Genomic DNA, 17976 nt, shown 5'->3' with positions numbered 1-17976 from the left:
TAACTGAATCTGAGTTTGCTTTCTCCTGGCAGGGACAGTCCACACACCTCATTGGGGGCACCCAATCAGCAATAGAAAAAAATGACTGAGCTGCACCTCCCAAATAGGTGATTGACATGGTACCACATGACATTTTGATTAAAAACATAATGATAAAATTAATATGGCATATGGGTTAAAAACAGTAGCTGATGTGTCTCAGAATGTAACTGTAAATGGGGACTAGTCAGTGAGTGGGTGTGTTTCCAATGGAGTCCAGCAGGGATCAGTTCTTGACCCTATTCCATTTAGCATTTGTATCAATCATGTAGACAAAACCAGATAATCACTGATAACATTTGCAGATGACACAAAAATTGATGGTTAACAAGGAAGAGGACTGGTCATTGTTTGAGTGATCTAGATCACTTGCGAAAGTGGGCACAATCAATAGGTGTTTTAATATGCCTAAAGGATGTAGGCCATACTTCTAGAATGGGGGGCTTTATGCTGGGCAGCAGTGATTCTGAAAAAGATGTGCAGGTCCTGGTGAAGAATCAGCTCAACATGAGCTCCTACTGTGATGCTATGGCCAAAAGTGCTAACCTGACCCTGGGATACATAAATGGGAATCTCAAGTAGGGGAGGGTATTTTACCTCTTTATTTGGCACTGGTGGGACTGCTGCTGGTGTCCACAACTGGTGACTAGTTCTGTAGTCCACAGTTCAGGAAGGATGTTGATAAATTGGAGAGGGTTCAGCAAAGAGCTACGAGAATGAGTAAAGGATTAGAACACGTGTTACGGTAACTGAGCTCTTTGCCTCTCTTTTTAGCTTAAAGTGAATGGGAGTGTCCCCAAGAACTAAGCAGATGCCTTCACAGCCAGTGACAAGTTAACCACGAACTAAAAAGAACAAACTATACCCTTTACCCTCCTCCTTCCAGTATAAACCAGATCAACCAACCAACCAGGAAAAATGTACAAACTGACATTTCCAGTTCTGCACTGTGGGACTTCTGAGATGAGAGTGGTAAATGCCCAGAGAGCAGCTGAAGGTGTGGGGTCTCAGTGCGAAAGGTTTTGTCTACTGCATAATGAAAGTTAGATCTTGGGATGCTCAGCATGGTAGCTGTTTTGAAGTGTGGGCTGATATTGCGTGCGTGCGTGCACACTCGTGAGTGGAATCTAGAGTAGCTGTAGCACTCCTTCACAGAGCATAACTGCAGCCCTGCTGTGTTCCCCTAACAGGGAACCTTGATAAGGGAAAGAAAGAACAGGAAGATCCATGAGGAAGGGGCTCCTCTGGTCCCACTGCTCCCCATCCTGCCCATACCCTCCCCTTGAGTACACCATCAGACAGGAAGCAAGGCTGGGCCCTGGGCCAGACATGGGCATGTGCACTCCTAGCTGGTCTCTGCACACTTCTTTAGCAGAACAGCATCAGCCCTGGCAGCAGGATGCTCCTGTATGGAGGAGATAACCAGGTTTACCCCCATGAAAGCTGATTTTTACCTAGCGTGGCATCAAGGCAAGTACCCGGTCCAGTTCTTCCTCCCACCAATTAACCTGTGTCCATCTACGCCTGTGCAGGTCTAGAGCTGCTGGGCTTTGCCTGCTGGTGGTCGGGGCAGGCTGAAGGCAGCTCCTTCTTCCCAGAGCACGGCCTGTCCCAGCCTCACCCGGGGCAGGGTCCTGCCCTCTCCGCCAGCAGCTGCGAGCTCCAGCCGCCTCCTGCACCGCACTTCACAGACCCTCAGCCGCCGTGCCCGGCCCGGCCCTGCCCTCTGCAGCGCTGCCCGCTTGGTGCCGCTGGGGAACAGGGACCCGGCCGTGGGGGCAGAGCTAGGAAAGAACCCAGGCGTCCTGCCGCTTCCCCCCCATTCCCGTGGCAGGGGAAGAACCCAGGCGTCCTGCTGCCGCCGCCTCCTCCCCCCCCCGGCTTCGCTCCCCTGGCCGGGGAAGAAGAACCCAGGCGTCCTACCTCGGCTCGCGTCCCAGGCTCGCTCGGCGCCGACGGGAAGGTCCCGGCTCCCCGGGTGAGGGGCGGGGACAAGGCCCGGCCGCCCTGCTCTTAGCCCGGCCCGCTGCCGGCGGCCTGAGGCGGGGTTGGCGGCCTGAGGTGGGCGGGAAGCGGCGGGCCGGCGCCGGCGGCGCTTGGCGGGAAGGCAAAGGCCGGGGCGCGCGGCTGCCGCGGAGCAGGTGAGTGGCGGGGCCCGCTCGTGCCGAGCCCCTTGGCGGGGCGGGGCCGGGCCGCTCCCCCCCAGCCCTGGGCTCGGCCGGGCTCCCCGGCTGTGCAGCGCCGAGCCCCGGGGCCCGGCCCCCACCCGCTCACCCCGCTCTCTCCCGGCTGCAGGGCCCGCGCACCGCCATGGCCGTGCCCTTCGTGGAGGACTGGGACCTGGTGCAGACCCTGGGCGAAGGCGCCTACGGAGAGTGAGTACGGCTGGGGCCCCCGCCCGGGGCGCCGCCGAGCCAGCCGGGCTGGGAGCGGGCAGCCGGGCCACGCTGGGCGGGGGGCCGCAGGGGGTCGCGGCGAGTGTCTGGAGCGGGGCCCCGGGCCCAGCCGTGCAGCCCCGCCACTCGGGTCCGGCGCCTCCTGCACACGCCGGAGTCCGTGGGTGCCGAGCGGCTGGCTCTGCCCAGCAGGAGCGGGGCCGGGGCAAGATACCGTCACATCTTGGAGCGGGAACTGACTTGCCAGACAGTTTTGCTACCAGCAGTGGTACTGGTAACCAGGCTTGTCTTTCAGGTCAGGTCAGGTCAGCCTGTGCTTCCCTGTACAGAGAAGGGGGTTTAATCAAAGCGCTGGGAACCCCTTTCTGGCCTGGGTGAATCAAGTTAATCTGGTGTGTGACCCACTGCCTTATGTTCTGGTGCTGCCCCGACATCCTGTGTACTCACTGTAGATTGTATATTTCCTGCACTGTGACACACAATAGCTCTGATGCATCCTGTGTTAAGTTATGTCACTACTAATCTTGTTTTCTCTTCCTTTATTTAAGTCGTGGTTAGGCATATATTGAAACGTCTTAAACAAATATCAGAATTAATTTAAATAGTGGAACTTTTGTTATCATTGGGAATTTCAAAACGAGCTTTATGTGGATGTTTTTAAAGCTCAGTCATGACACTTTGGTGAAACTCACAGGTGTAAGCAGGTGCAACTCTACTGAACTCAGTCTAGATGTGTCCGTTTACACCAAAACTAGAATTTTCTCCATACAATTTATGGAGACCACAAACTTCAAATGCTCATCAGGATTTTTACAACTTGTCCCTTTTACAGTTTAGATGTAAGTCTTCCATGTATACAGGCACATAATTAATTGTCTAGGAACATGGACACGTGAGTCTGTGGAGCTTAGTTTTGGTATTTTTTTCATCTGTCAGACTATTTTAAAACAATATGTTGAAATGGGGTATGTAAATTCAGACTGGGGGTAGTCCTCACACTAGCACCGAGGGATAAAGGCACCCATGCTCCATATGTATGTATGTATCTTATGTAAAGAAAGGATGGGGTACCTTAAACTACAGTCTAAAACACAAATCTGTATTGAGGATTTCTCTCTAGCACCTATCACCATAGTGTCTCAGATGCAGATCCTTAAAGATGTTAGATGCCTAACTCCCATTGAATATATGGATCATAGTGTTAAAAATGTAAACTAGCTTTGCATTCCAAGGCTCATAGTGCGCTACCTGTTTCATTCCTTGTAACCTTGCTTTTTCTTCCCTCTCTGCAGAGTTCAGCTTGCTGTGAATAGACGCACAGAAGAAGCTGTTGCAGTAAAGATAGTTGACATGAAACGTGCTGTGGATTGTCCAGAGAACATTAAAAAAGAGATCTGTATTAATAAGATGTTAAATCATGAGAACATAGTGAAGTTCTATGGACATCGTAGAGAAGGCAGTATTCAGTACCTCTTCCTGGAGTACTGCAGCGGGGGAGAGCTCTTTGACCGAATAGGTACAGAATTCTAAGCATCCCTCTTGGAGTGAAAGAGGGTCTGAGGGCCACTCCAGTGGCGGCTGCACAAGCTAATTAGAACACCATAGTCATCTTACAAGAGCAGAGGGATTCCTTACTGTACTTTTCCAGTGCCACTGATCTCAGAGGGAGAGTGGCTAGGATAGGCCGGCTTAGCAGGTGACTGTGCTTCTGCACACAGTGAGTCAGTGACTAAGCCATGGCTAGAAGTAGGGTTCCTGCCTTTCAAACCTGTGCCTAGCTGACTAAGCCATCTTTTTTCACTTAGCATGATCCTAACAATTCAGAAATTCTACATATTTAATGCTACAGGTTAAATAAAAGTTAGGGGAAAAAAATTGGTTTGAGAGCAAATGTGATAAATGGGCTGGGAAATGTAATATGTGCAGACTTGCATTCCAATAGTTACCAGATTGCAATGCAGTATGTATTATATTCACCTTCCAGTGCACAGTTCCATTTAGTGCTAATGGGAGATGCATGCATGCATGCTGACAAGGTAACCGTTGAAATCTGCAGGAGATTCTGTGCATGGTTGTGCTTATGTTCACTGTTGATAGCTTAATCCTACTAGAACTTTTGTTACAAGACTATTGCCAGCCATCGTGTTTCACAAACCAGGATATATTTATTTTATTTAAACAAATAAAACAACTTCGTGTGAAGAGCTTGAAAAATTTCCATGCCAATACTTTCAGTTTCTGCAGAATCTAAGCTTTCATTTAAAAAAAAAATCTAGCTCTTATGGCTACAAAACCAATGTTCTGAACATGAACAGTGTAGACTGTGGCAGCACTATTTTTCAAATATTTTTTGAATATTTTCAAAAATATTTTTCAAATAGTTGGGAAAACTCTGAGCAGTATGTAGGTAACAAACATTGGTAGCTGCTGAGGAGACCACAAAAACAGAAGCTAGGAGTATATGTGAAGTGTTGGAGGCAACTCCTCACGTCCACTAGGCAGGTGGGGATGTGGAAACACATCTCTAGGACTAGTGGGGGGTTGGCTTCCCGCTTGCGTGCTCTTAGTCACTGGAGTCTTCCAGTTTTCATATAAGTCTGTGGCTAGAAGATTTAGTTCTGTGGTACTTAGATGAAACTGACCCTAAGGACAATGCAAGAAGAGTTGCCTTATAGGGCAGGAGAGAAAATGGAGTGAAACCAGGAATTTAAAAAAAGAAGGTATAATAAATGCAAAAGATGTAGGGAACTACAGTGGAGCTCCGTATGGGCGCAGGGGGTCTGCTAGTGTAGAACAGCTTGCAGGATCTGGGCCCTAGTGTTCTGGTGGTATAAGATTTAAAGAGAACCATTGGCATTTTCCCCATAGTACTTTGGGAAGTTACGAAAAATGTAGCATTTCAGTTTAGATTAAATAGATGCAGACACTGCAGTGTAACTCAATAACCTTTCATTACACTTTTGCATTGCCTGCAGTTACTGTTTCAAGGCAGATGAAACATAAATGTTGAGCAAAGTATCCAGAGAACTTTGTAAAATAGTTACAAAAACATAGTGCAGACTCTCTTTTCCATAATTTGTTTATGATGGTAGAAAAGTTTTTTGATAAGTAGATTTTAAATGACTTTTTACAGAGCCTGATATAGGAATGCCTGAACCAGATGCACAGAAGTTTTTCCATCAGCTTATGGCTGGCGTGGTAAGTGTCATACTTTACACACTTTTTTCAAGTTCCTTTTTCCAGTTAAATTAAACAGAACATGGTATTAAAGTCTTTATTTATTTTTAAGGTATATCTCCACAGCATAGGAATAACTCACAGGGATATTAAGCCTGAGAATCTACTGCTAGATGAAAGAGGTAGATATAAAAACTCTTGACTTCATCTTCTCTTAAATTTTTGGTCATTGAGGGTATAGGGGAGAAAAGAAACACTATCACCTAGTGAGTCTGAAAACACTCCCAGAGCTGTCCTGCTGCATTGAGAATAACCAAATGCAAGCAGGTTCATGCTGTAAGGACTTGTATTCATGCCCTTATCTTGTGCAAATAGACTCAGCAATGTATTCTAGAACAAGTTATTCTGGGTCTCTGCAGAGATGCTAGTGGCCTTTAAAGGAACACACTTGTGAAAAACTAAAGTTCTGTTAAGCTGGTTCTTACATTTGTACTGGTTTTTAGATTTTGTTTCCGTGAACCCTGAACATACTTTTGATTGGAACTTTTTAAAAACAGTGCTGTGTTTTGAATCAAAATATTACAGCATGAGAATCTGAAACAGACTAATGAAATGCATTGATGTATTTTTGTTAAAACTGAGAGGAAAAGCAAAACATTCAATAATCGGGATATGGTGAAAAATAAACTAGAATTTTAAAACTCAGTTTAATAATCAAAGGTGATGTTAGTAATAAAAACTTATTTTTAAAATGATTTCTAACATGATGGTTTTTTTAAGGAGAGAATATCTCTGCACAAACTGTCTTAGAGGTTTTCTGTACCCATTCATCTCTTTTAATCAAACTCCTGCTCCCTGAATAAATTCAGGTTCAAACTTTCAGATCACTTGTTCAAATGCCTGTGATCTGAAATAAGTCATAAGAGCCTGTTTTCACTTTTATTAAGGCCCCTTTATACTGTACAGGCAACTTAAAAGGGATCTTAGAGTGAGCATAAATGTGCTTATCTCTGGTTTTATCTAGCTTAAATATAATGTTTTCTTCTAGCAGAGATGATGACACTACCTTGTTATATAATATACTTAATGACTTTTTTTCCTTTGCTTAGATAATCTCAAAATCTCTGATTTTGGCTTAGCAACTGTGTTTAAACACAATGGTCGTGAGCGACTGTTAAATAAGATGTGTGGCACTCTCCCATATGTTGCCCCAGAACTGTTAAAGAGAAGAGAATTCCATGCAGAACCAGTTGACGTTTGGTCATGTGGAATAGTACTTACTGCTATGTTGGCAGGAGGTAGGAGTTGGTCAGTTTCTTCTCACTACACAAACTATGTTATAACATGCATATTTGCTGCAGCTTTACAGTGATTTAGAATTGCAGTGCAAATGGTCATTACCCATGTGACCTGTCCCGTGCCCAGGGTAGCCCCCTGAAAAATGCCAAGGTCAGGGCAGGCTGCAAATGGAGAGCAGATTCTCCCAGCACTGGTGGGTGGCACTGAAGCCAGACTTCCCAAGAAGCCACAAACTGTGCTTCTGAATCCCCACAGAAGCCAATATACAAATACACACAGCCCCCTTTACTGCATTTCAGCTTCTGGCTCCCAAATCAGCACTGTGCCAGTAAAGAGACTAGTTGTTTAAACTCTATGCTCTTTACTAAAAAGGTTCCCTCTGACCCCAAAGGGTCAGCCACAGTACCAGATCAATATAGGTTTGGATCTTACCCAAAATACCGCGCTGCCAGCCAATCCTTTAGTAACTAAAACTAAAGGTTTATTGTAAAAAGAAGGAAAGAAACCATAAGAGAAATGTTAAAGGATTAGAGCAATCAGATACATACAAATGATTGAAAGTCCATATACATCAGGTTTCTAGAAGAATTGTGGAGTTGCAGGCTTGTATAGTTCCTCTGGTGTGCATCCAGCATCTGGATTGGTCTTTGTCCTTCAGTTCAGTTGCAGGTGAATTGATCCAGAGGCAGGTATGTGTCTGTAGCTGAACAGGAACAAAAGATAAAATGGTTTCTGTGGTTTGGCCTTATATACCTTCTGGCCCTGGCCATGCTGCCTGTGGAGTTTTACAGGAATCAAAATGGAATCCAGAGTCACATGGGCAAATCCTGGTGACTCACTAGGTGATGCTGCTTGTGGAATTTCACAGGAACCAAAATGGAGTCCAGAGTTACATGAGCAGGTTCTCGTGATTCATTGGTGATGCTGGCTTCTCCCCCTCGGCCCCTTGCACCTGGGAATGTCTTAATGGGCCATTAAGCAGGCTATTGTTCTGCAGCCATCCTGTCTGGGGTATGTCCCAGGCAGCACAATTTGAAATACAGATATTTCAAATATGTCCATAACTTCCATTTTTCATATAACACATGAACATAAACATCATCATCTTACTTAGCACATTATAGCCTTTCTAACAGTACCTGACATGGCATATCCCACATGAATTATTATGATTTTGACATACTGATGTCAAACAATATACTAAATGTCCCCCCTTTTCCCCCCCAATCTAACCAGCATGACGACCCACATAGATTTAAAGAGTTGATCCCAAATCATGGAGGTGGTCTTGGTGGAGAAATTAAATGGTGTATTTTAAATATTCTTAATAGATTTTCTTATGGGTGATCTGCCATGGACGATCTTGTTGTTATATATGGTCACATGAAAAAGTGACATTAGAGTAGAATTAAGGAGACCAGATGAAAACAATATAGCTTTCATAGTACTGCTGTGGCTTCTTGGTTATTTCCCCCACTTATTTTATTTTTTATTTATGGTGTCTTGCTGTCTATATCCTCACCTTGGGTGTAGGGCTGTCTATTTAATAGTATTGCATTGTGTTGCTTGTGGTTCCCACTACTTTAACAATCTTTTCAGGTTTTGCTGTTTGGTCTGTCCTATTTTCTTGTCTCTCCAATTTTGGAGTCACCTGCTAATTTGATTGCAGTGGTATTTATACCAAAGAAAGGCAGTGCTCTTTACATGCTTTTCATTCTTTCCCCAGCCCTCCTAAATTCGTAATCTTTAAATTTGTGTTCAGAGGCATAAACATGATTTGGCACATGACTTTCTTACAGAATTGCCATGGGACCAGCCTAGTGACAGTTGCCAAGAATACTGTGATTGGAAGGAAAAGAAAATATACCTTCCACCATGGAAGAAGATTGATTCAGCACCATTAGGTAATTTGTCAGTTGACTGACAGACTTTTAATGTATTTGAATAGGACAATGACTTTTCTTGGGGAATAAAGTGCTGGTATTATGCACATCTGTATTCGAAAATCATTGTGTCTGAAGGCTGGATTCTACCATGGACTCATCATCTCATAGGATCTGTCTCTAAGGTACAAAAAAGTTCTTGTAAGACACCTTTAGGGAACTACCTGAAAATGGGGGATGGAACAGTAGTGCCATCTTGTTTTTAAGTGAGCCTGGTGGGAGACATCTGATTGACATAGCAGTCCTGGCAAAAGTTTATCTGGACAAACTTCTAAAGATGCGGGGCCTTTCTCCACACTGCCTTATGCCCTGTGCAGTCACTTAGCTGTGCAAAGCTGATACAAAGGTCTGTCATTCTGGTCTGGTACTATTTCACATCCACTTTGCACAGCTGTAATGACTTCACAAGCTAGTGAAGAATTGGGGCCTGACACCTGTTAGACTGAACTAATTTCCCAAGGGTAGTGGCAAAAGTCCTGTCAATGAAGACATGAACAGCTAGACTACATTTTATTATTCTTAAGTAATGAGCTTAAGGTCACTTGGTAGGTCTGAGCCTATCAAATTTAACCGCCACCCCCATCTCTTTGGTTACTAAATTTCTTCCTGATCCTGGAATGTCCGAGGGCTGAAGTTTTGCTAATATCTGTTTCTTTGCTGTGTGACCTGAAATCCAAGATGCTAGATTTATTTGGTGTCACGCTCTCCCGTCCTGTTCTTACCAAAATGATTCTTGTAAGTAAACAGGCCTACAGGAATCTGCCAGAAAGCTTTCACGAAGGTGGGTTTGACATCAGCTATGGCAAGTTTCTTATTTCAAAGACTCTGTACACGGGCCGCAGCCCATGTGGAACACAGTGAACTTTGGTACATGCTCATTCACAAATCTTGACACAACTGGGGTCTTAGGCCTCCCAGCTATGAGTTTACCTGAACTTGGTGTTAATTTATGAGTGATCAGAATGTAGATTTGGATCTGGATTAGAATTCATTTATGGAGAGACCAGATGATGAACTCAAAGATTTGGGGATGGAATTGAAGTATCATTATGAAATGGAATTGCCTAAGGAAAATATGATTTACTGATCTAGGAATCAGGATATGTGGCAGTTAATTCACTGTTGTTTCTCCCTATGAATGTAATGTTTCTCTCTAGCTTTGCTCCACAAAATACTAACGGAGAGCCCCACAGCAAGGATTACTATTGCAGACATTAAAAAGGACAGATGGTACACCAAACCTATGAAAAAAGGTAAATGCCTTTAAGTGCTTTGTACAACATAGAAAAACAGCTTATGTAGTTTGAGAGTATATATTGACGTAAAAATCCTTGGCACGCTGTAGTTAGCAGAAAAGACCCTAAAGATAGGAAATTCAGAGTGTGGCAGGGCCTCAGCATTTCTCCCTTGGGTGGTTGGTCTGGAGTAAACCAATCTGACTCCTGAGGGTTTTTGTCTTCATTTGGGTTTTATTTTCTCTTATTTACATGGTTGACCTCTGGGTAAGCCCAAAAGGTTCTCTTAAGCAAAACAAAAGAGATCCCCAAATTCACAATGCAAACAGAAATACTTTCCCTTGCCTCCTCTTCCAGCTGTTATCCTACCACAGGGGCTCCTAGTTGCCAGTGTTTCCCCAAGCAGCTGTTATCTTAGTTTTTTTCCCTATGGGGAGGGGAGACAGCCTTTCACCCAGTAGAAGCCTTTCCTTCCTGTTGCCGCTACCCCTGCTGCAGCCAGTCTCTCATCTCTCTCCTTCCCTCTCTTACCAGAAGAGGTGTTTTTACAGGTCACTGGCAGCCTTTCACTGGCCTCAGCTGTCTCTAGTTAACTTGAGGTCACCCTTTTTCAGCTCATAAGGAACCTTCTAGGTTCATGATTTTAGGGTTGATTATATCTGCCCTCCACCACTCTTATTTATTATGACTGACTTCATCAACAGAGTTAAGGTTTAAATTTACAAGAAACTCCAATATTGTAAAGCTTGGAAATTCAGAGTTGAGGTGTTCAGACTACCTTAATTCATCCTCTGGATATATGTTTGCCTCCCAACTTCCCTGTTATGTAAGTGGAGTACAAATATGTACACTGCAGAGTATTGGTTTTAAAATGTTCATACATATGTTTGATATCAAGTGTGATATTTTTGTCACCTCATTAACCTTCTTCTCATATAAGTGCTCTAATGTCATCGCGTGGGCCTAGGAAACTTATATGTGGGCATGTTACCTCAGTGTCTAATGATGCTCTTATTACTGATTGGCACACAAAATCATAGGGGAAGGTACAAAGTGCTATCAGCATCCCAAGGAAGGGGTCAAATCTGCAAAGCATTTTTTTTCCTTTGGGACTCCTTGACCATAAAGACAGCAGGATCAGCACAGCCAGCATATGTTTAAGGCATTCTAGTTCTTACCTTTTCTAGTAAGATGAAACTGTTTTGGATGAATAAAGTAGATATAATTTCTGATTTGTCTCAGGGTATTGCTATTGGGGCGGGTTTATTCTGCCCATTAAATGTTGTTTTTGACAACTATAATGTACAAAGGATTTTTTCCCTTGTGGGTATGCTAGTATTTGAACTATTGAGATTGCTATTCAGTGATGTTTGGAATCTCAGTCTTAAACATGTTTCAGGTACTGGAATACAAATGGAAAAAATAAACAAAGAAAATGATCTGTGTGACAATTCAGAGACCAACCTATGCAAGAGCTATGTATTTTTAATGGGTAGCTCATCCTAATTCCATATACTTTAAACCCCTGGTGACTCTTAGGAAAGCTCTTCTGACACCTGCTTGTGTGATTTATCTTCTTCTGTTAGGTGTAAAGCGGGCTCGTGTCTCCTCAGGGGGCCTTTCAGACTCGCCAGGTGGCTTTTCTAAGCACATTCGGTCTGATATGGACTTTTCGCCAGTGAAACGTGCACACAGGTCAGAATGCTTTATGCTTGTGTTTTTGTTGTTTCCAGTAACTAACACCACACACACTTCTTCACCTGAAAGCCTTTATTTGAAAACCTGGTAGCTTAGTTAAACTGGCTTCAAAATTACACCCTTCCTTATGTATTTTTCCCATATTTTCCTCTTATATGAAAACAGGGCTGTAATCTGACAGCTCTTCTCTCCATACCCAAACATCCATCTGAGGGACTTGAATCCAGAAGATACTCGTCTATGGGCAGCGGCCTTATCAACAGAGCATCCTCTCTGCTTGAGCTGGTTCTGAGCTTGGAATCTGCAGTGGCTTGTAAACTCTGTAAGGCAGGGCCTGTATCATCTTTTATGCCACTCTGAGTACCCTGTTGTCACTCAATAAAGAATCATTGTGCTGCCCTAGCATCACCACACAGGGCCTTTCTCCATCCTTGCCTCATTCTCTTAATAGTGACTTCCTCTTTCTGAGCTGTGATGAGAGGCACAATGGACTCATTTTTACAGAGCATCTGTTTCAACCTCCAGCAGTGAGTCTAGTGATGCAGTTCTGAATGAAAAACAAGAGTCCAAGAAATGTGCTTGCTACTACGACAAGGCTTTCTTTGATTATGGCTTCACCAGTGCTTTGGTCAAGAATGAAGAAAGGCTAAATGCTTGCTATGTCACACGGTGTTATCAAGGGAAAGCATGACTCTAATAAACTTAAATGACATTTGGAAACCTTTTTCAAGAAACACAGAAGAAAACCAAGGTCCTTTTTCCAGTGCCGCAAAGAACTTTTGCATCAACCATTGCAATTAAAGAGAGCCAAGTCCATATCTGACTGAGCTCAAAAGTCATCATTTGAAGTAGGTACCACACTGCACAGGCCAAGATACCTCATGCAATTGGAGAGACTTTGATTTTGCTGCCTGCAATCGATGGTGAACATGAAGTGTGGGGAAACCGAGGCAAACAAACTCAAAACCCCACCACTCTCCAACAACACAGTGAAGTGAAGGGTTGGGACATTAGCAGCAGATAAAGAAAACACTGATGGAGCATCTGAAAAACACTGCTGCTTTTGCTCAGTAAGCTGATGTGAGTCTGAGGATTGTGATGCACATTTCTTGGCTTTTGTGAAATGCCATGGGAGGCTGTGGTTCTCAAAGACATCTGTTCTGTTTCCCTCTTCCCGAACATGAGACAGCACAAGGAATGTTTGATGTGCTATGTGGCTACATGCAAGACAAAATGTACCATGTGATCACACGGTGAGTTTTTGCACAGATGGAGCTCTGTCTTGGGCAGGCCGCAAAGCAGCTGTGTGCGCCTTGGTAAAGAAAGTTGCTCTGTCTGCTGTGTGGACTCACTGCATGATTCTCCGAGAACAACTGGCATCTAAAGGTCTGAGTCCAGCGCTAGGTGCAATTTTGCAGCAGGTCTCGTCTATTGTGATCTACATCAAGACTCAGCCTCTCCACATGCATCTATTTGCATAACTGTGTGAAGACAGGGATCCGATCTTGATGTGGTGGTGGTCCACGCTGTAGCTTGTTGGCTGTTGAAAAGAAAAGTACTGGGACAATTATTTTAACTGAGATGAGTAGCATGCCTGTGCAATGGTCTGCAAAAAGTGAATTTGGTTTGCTATGTGGCCAAAGGAAGATGTCGTCTTGCCCATGTCACAGATATTTGGGAATCTGAATGAACTGAAAGACAAACTATAAATCCTTCCTGCAGCTTTGCAAGTTACTGGCTGACAGTGAATCTATTCAGCCTCCCACAGATGATGGCTGAATATCTTAGAGGAACAGTTTGCATCCTTTTTCCCTGACTTGGACATGAGAGTCTGATTGGGTGCAAAACCATTTGTAGTGCAAGCCTGATGCCATGGATTTGCCAGCAGCTGAAGTCGAACAGCTCATCAATATTTCTTGCAGTTGATTCTTGCAAGGAAGATATACTCCACCTTCTCTGCCAGAGTTTTGGTTCACTATGTAATGAATATCCTGTACTCTCAACACTCTCCTTAAAATTGATGGTGCCATTTGCAAGCACATATTTGTAACAAGCTGGATTCATCACACTTGTGTCCATGAAGTCTCTGAATTGTTGATGTCACGTCGGAGATTAGATGTGCAATTTCTACCACTCTGCCAGATTTTGAGAAGCTGTTGCAACATGCAAGCCCAAGAGCAATAAATGTAGATTCCTTGGTTGCTGTGTTGCTGTCTGGAGTTACAGGAAACAGTAAATCTCAAAATTTGGGTCACCTAGGTAAAAAGTTTGGGAATCCGTGATGTAGTCTGTAAAGTACTTGGGGGTTCCGTCAGGGTAAAAAGCACAAGGGAAATGCAACATTACTATGATGCACTTTATTATTAATGTAACTACTTGTGTTTTCATGTTTCAGTGAGGAGAAAGTAAGCTACTCCACTTCTCAGCCAGAACCTCGCACTGGCATTTCCTTGTGGGAAAATAGCCCAACCACTATCAACAAACTAGTGCAAGGCATCAGCTTCTCCCAGCCGGCATGCCCTGAGCACATGCTAGTTAACAGTCAGCTACTTGGCACCCCGGGATCATCACAGGTAATGTTTGGAAATGCTATAGTCATTCATCTTTGTTCAGAGGCATGCAGCGTGGCAATTTGTTCTTTGGTGTTAAAGATGCAGTTTGCACCGATTCAGATACATTGACTTAATTTTAAAGTCAAGTAAATTGGAGAGGAGTTACCCTAAACTTTCAGCCCAGAAAGGTTGTCTAAGGAATCCATATCTCTGATCTCTAATCTGCAGAACCCATGGCAACGTTTGGTGAAGAGAATGACCCGTTTCTTTACGAAGCTGGATGCTGACCGCTCCTATAATAGTTTAAAGGAGGTTTGTGAGAAGATGGGCTATGTCTGGAAGAAAAGCTGCACAAACCAGGTATAGTCTATGGAATTAAACAAATTAACGTTTATGATTCCATTTGGCAAATCCTGTAAAAATATCCTTTAGTGAGATGTAGCATTTTCTAAACCAGCACAAGACCTGTAAATGAAATCCCTACACAGAAAGACTCCTTTATATGTTGTTACTAGTGTACTGGGAAAATAATGCTCGTAGCAGTGAAATCTCTCCTTCTCATAACTATGTTCTCTCCCATTTGCCTTCAAGGTCACCATATCAACTACCGACAGAAGAAATAATAAATTGATTTTCAAGGTGAACCTGGTAGAAATGGAGGACAAGATTTTGGTGGATTTCCGCCTGTCTAAGGTATGCAAAATAAACCAACAAACTTTAGCATTAAGGAAAGAGGAGGGTGTTAGAAGCAAACTGGACCAACTCCCATATGATAAAGTGGGATAAATCTGCATAAGTGGGATAAGATGATGACAAGCCTGGGGGGAAGAGGTTTTTGCATGAGCAGTTTGCACCTAACAGAAGAGAGAAACACAAAATGGGAGTTAGCGACAATATTTTGTCACTTATGCCTGAAACCAGGGCTGTGGTACTGAATGCCCCATGCAGTGCAAAAGCTATTAACGCTCGTTGTCTGGAAATCCCTGCTTCCAGTTATGAGTCTGGAGAGTGGGGAAATAGAGTTCTGAATTCCAGTGGAAGCAGGATCAAGCCCTTAAAGGTGTAGCTGGCCTTCATCGCTCTCCCTAATCAGCCTTGCTGATGCCTACTGTGATTGGGGAGAAGACATGTCCACATTCTTACATAGCCCCTCTGGGAGCTTGGCAGGCACTGGCTGGCCTGGCTGCCATCACTACAGTTATATTATGGTGTTCATGGGGCTCCCTTTGTCTTGTCCCCAGCATAGTACAGACAGGATGCCATAAATTTGGCCCGTGGCATCAAACTGAGAGAGATCAGAATGTATTGGATCATAATAGCTTTCCAGCCTTGAGTGCGGGGGACTGGACAAGATGACCTCTTGAGGTCCCTTCCAGAGCTACACTTCTGTGATTCTATGGAACAGGCCTAACCTAATATCCAAGGTGCTCTTCATATTTAGGCAGATGGTGCAGAAAAGTCTGGTGTAGTTGACAGAGACCTCCAGCTTCTGCCTCTGCCAATGACACGTAACAGTAATAAGTTGATTTGCTTGCTGTTTTAAAGATCCCTGATAAGTGTTTTCTATAGAAACAAAATTATCAACACATTTGGAGAGAGAGTCTATTCTGTATGTGTGCATGAAAAAGAAATCCTGTGAAATGGATAAGGTCACCCAATAACATGATTGGACCAAGCTGTTAAGAGCATAATAGTAGAGCTGGGAACATTTCTTGCCATGTCATGTATTTCCCTTCTTGAAAGATAAATAAAATTAAATATTTTTAAGACATCGGTTCAGGGCAATTTCTGCTGCACCCTAAAATGAACAAACTCCACAACGGCTGCCTCAATTCAGCAAGTAAAATAGACACCTTTTGTAAAAGTTTATAAAAGTAATACTGTGAATATAACAATAGAGGAGGAGGCATTTCTTTGGTAACTAATTATAAACAATGAACACAAAAATTGTAAAGAAAAAAATAAAATCTCTAGAGTAGGTGTTAAAGTTGTGCTGGCCTTTGCCATGGCTAGGAGGCCCTCTGGACATCACTGGCTCTTTCTTGCTGTTAGACCATTATAGTAATTAGTAGTGAAGAGGGATTTTGTTCACTTCTTCTCTGGTGCAGAAAGCATTTCTTCTCTGGGATCCTGCCTCCCAGCATCCCTCAGAAAGGCAGGCGTTACAGCATTCCCGTTCCTTTCTTGTTTGTTGGTTTGCGCATTAGTGCATGCACAAATGTGGTCCCCAAAATAGTTTTGTTTTTATTACCTAGGGTGATGGGTTGGAGTTCAAGAGGCACTTCCTGAAGATTAAAGGGAAACTGAATGATATTGTCAGCACCCAGAAAGTGTGGCTTCCTGCCACGTGATCCAGCTGCCATTGGGAAGTGGAGTGAAATGGATGCTGCTACACTGATTTAATTTTTATTCTGCATCAAGAAACACTTGTGGCTGCCACTATCTGAGAGCCACTTGCAATGGAAACCCTTATTTAGGAAATATGTGTGAATAATCTGTCTTGACACAGGACATTTCCTCAGAGGACAGGCTTGGTAAATACAATTCCAGGGTCTCCCAGACAAATTTGGGATAGTGAAAGTGTCTGACTTTAATAAGTTAGCCAGTGGCATGCCTTCCTATTGCTAGCTACTGCATCAGTTTTTTCTTCTGCTCAGTCAGCAAACCCTGATTCATTGGGATGCTTTGTGCTTCTGTGGGAGCCAGCCTGACGGTTCTTCTGGCGTATGGAGTGTACGTCTTCTTGCCCAAAGCTGCTGCAGCCACTGACTGATGCAGATTTAGGGTTATTTTGGGTGGGGGGGAGGGGGTTAGGGGAGGGAAAGCCTATACCCAATAAAGAATAGTTTCAGCGCCCTTACTGCATTTCTGTATCTTCAGATTTTAAATCTGTTTGAGCAATAACTTGTCTGTTGCCCTTTCATATGAAATTAGAGGACAGCGTGCAGAGGCTTAAAAAGACCATGAGGATCTTAGTCATGTGATTTTTGTTAAATTTATAATACTTTTTTGGCCTTTCCTCTTTTTGTAAAATAATGAGGTTGGGCCCAAAGCACTAGTTCTAGTGTATTGTTCATCCATAGTTTTACTCATTTCAGGCTAAGAGGTCTGCAGCAGAACAGATACTGTGCTAACATTTTATGTCCCATTTATCTTGTTTTTAACTATCTTTTTCCCTTGTTCAGTGTGTTCTAGATTTCCCTACATTGGAAGGTAAAGTCAAACCTGTTGTGTACAACAGTTTATGTTGGGAATTTGCAGGAGGGTAGCAGGGCCTCTTGGAAATAAGAAATGCCCCTTTCTTGGTACCTAAAATTCAGACTTACTTGGGCAGTTATTTCTTTGAATGGTATGTAGTTCATTTGTATTAACAAGGACCACTCGCTTCTCACCAATCACAGTCAAATGTACAATGATGTGAAGATAAACACGATCTGTATAAACTTTTGTAAATTTTTACAAAATAAAATATAGTCACAATTTGAAAGAAAGCAAATGGCTGCCCTGGTGTGTTTTGGGCGGAATTCTATTTCAGTGGCGGCTTCCCCTTCTAGGGATCCCACCTTATTAATGAAGCGAAGGATCCAGATAAAGCCAGTGTGTAATGACACACCACCAGCTTCCAGCTGCTCTCTCT

The 17976-nt window shown here is 43.5% G+C and overlaps 1 protein-coding gene across 2 annotated transcripts; it reads left to right on the top strand.

Moving 5' to 3' along the window:
* The first annotated feature begins 2003 nt into the window (after positions 1 to 2003).
* On the top strand, positions 2004 to 17147 carry CHEK1 (checkpoint kinase 1). Of its 2 annotated transcripts, none has more exons than XM_067563422.1 (13): positions 2004 to 2017; positions 2335 to 2414; positions 3728 to 3951; positions 5569 to 5633; positions 5725 to 5794; positions 6722 to 6910; positions 8711 to 8815; positions 10012 to 10107; positions 11676 to 11784; positions 14183 to 14360; positions 14568 to 14699; positions 14931 to 15032; positions 16595 to 17147. In XM_067563422.1, exons 2-13 carry the CDS (start codon positions 2350 to 2352, stop codon positions 16688 to 16690), a joined length of 1431 nt encoding a protein of 476 aa, XP_067419523.1. In that variant the 5' UTR covers positions 2004 to 2017; positions 2335 to 2349; the 3' UTR covers positions 16691 to 17147. The 2 variants fall into 2 exon arrangements, with proteins under 2 accessions (XP_067419523.1, XP_067419513.1); XM_067563412.1 differs by lacking the exon at positions 2004 to 2017 and adding an exon at positions 2068 to 2180.
* The last annotated feature ends 829 nt before the right edge of the window (positions 17148 to 17976 follow it).

This window comes from Emydura macquarii, unplaced genomic scaffold (genome assembly GCF_026122565.2).
Source record: "Emydura macquarii macquarii isolate MOO-44397 ecotype Brisbane River unplaced genomic scaffold, CSIRO-AGI_Emac_v2 contig_312, whole genome shotgun sequence".
Taxonomy (NCBI): domain Eukaryota; kingdom Metazoa; phylum Chordata; order Testudines; family Chelidae; genus Emydura; species Emydura macquarii.
This window is presented reverse-complemented; position numbering and strand designations above follow the sequence as displayed.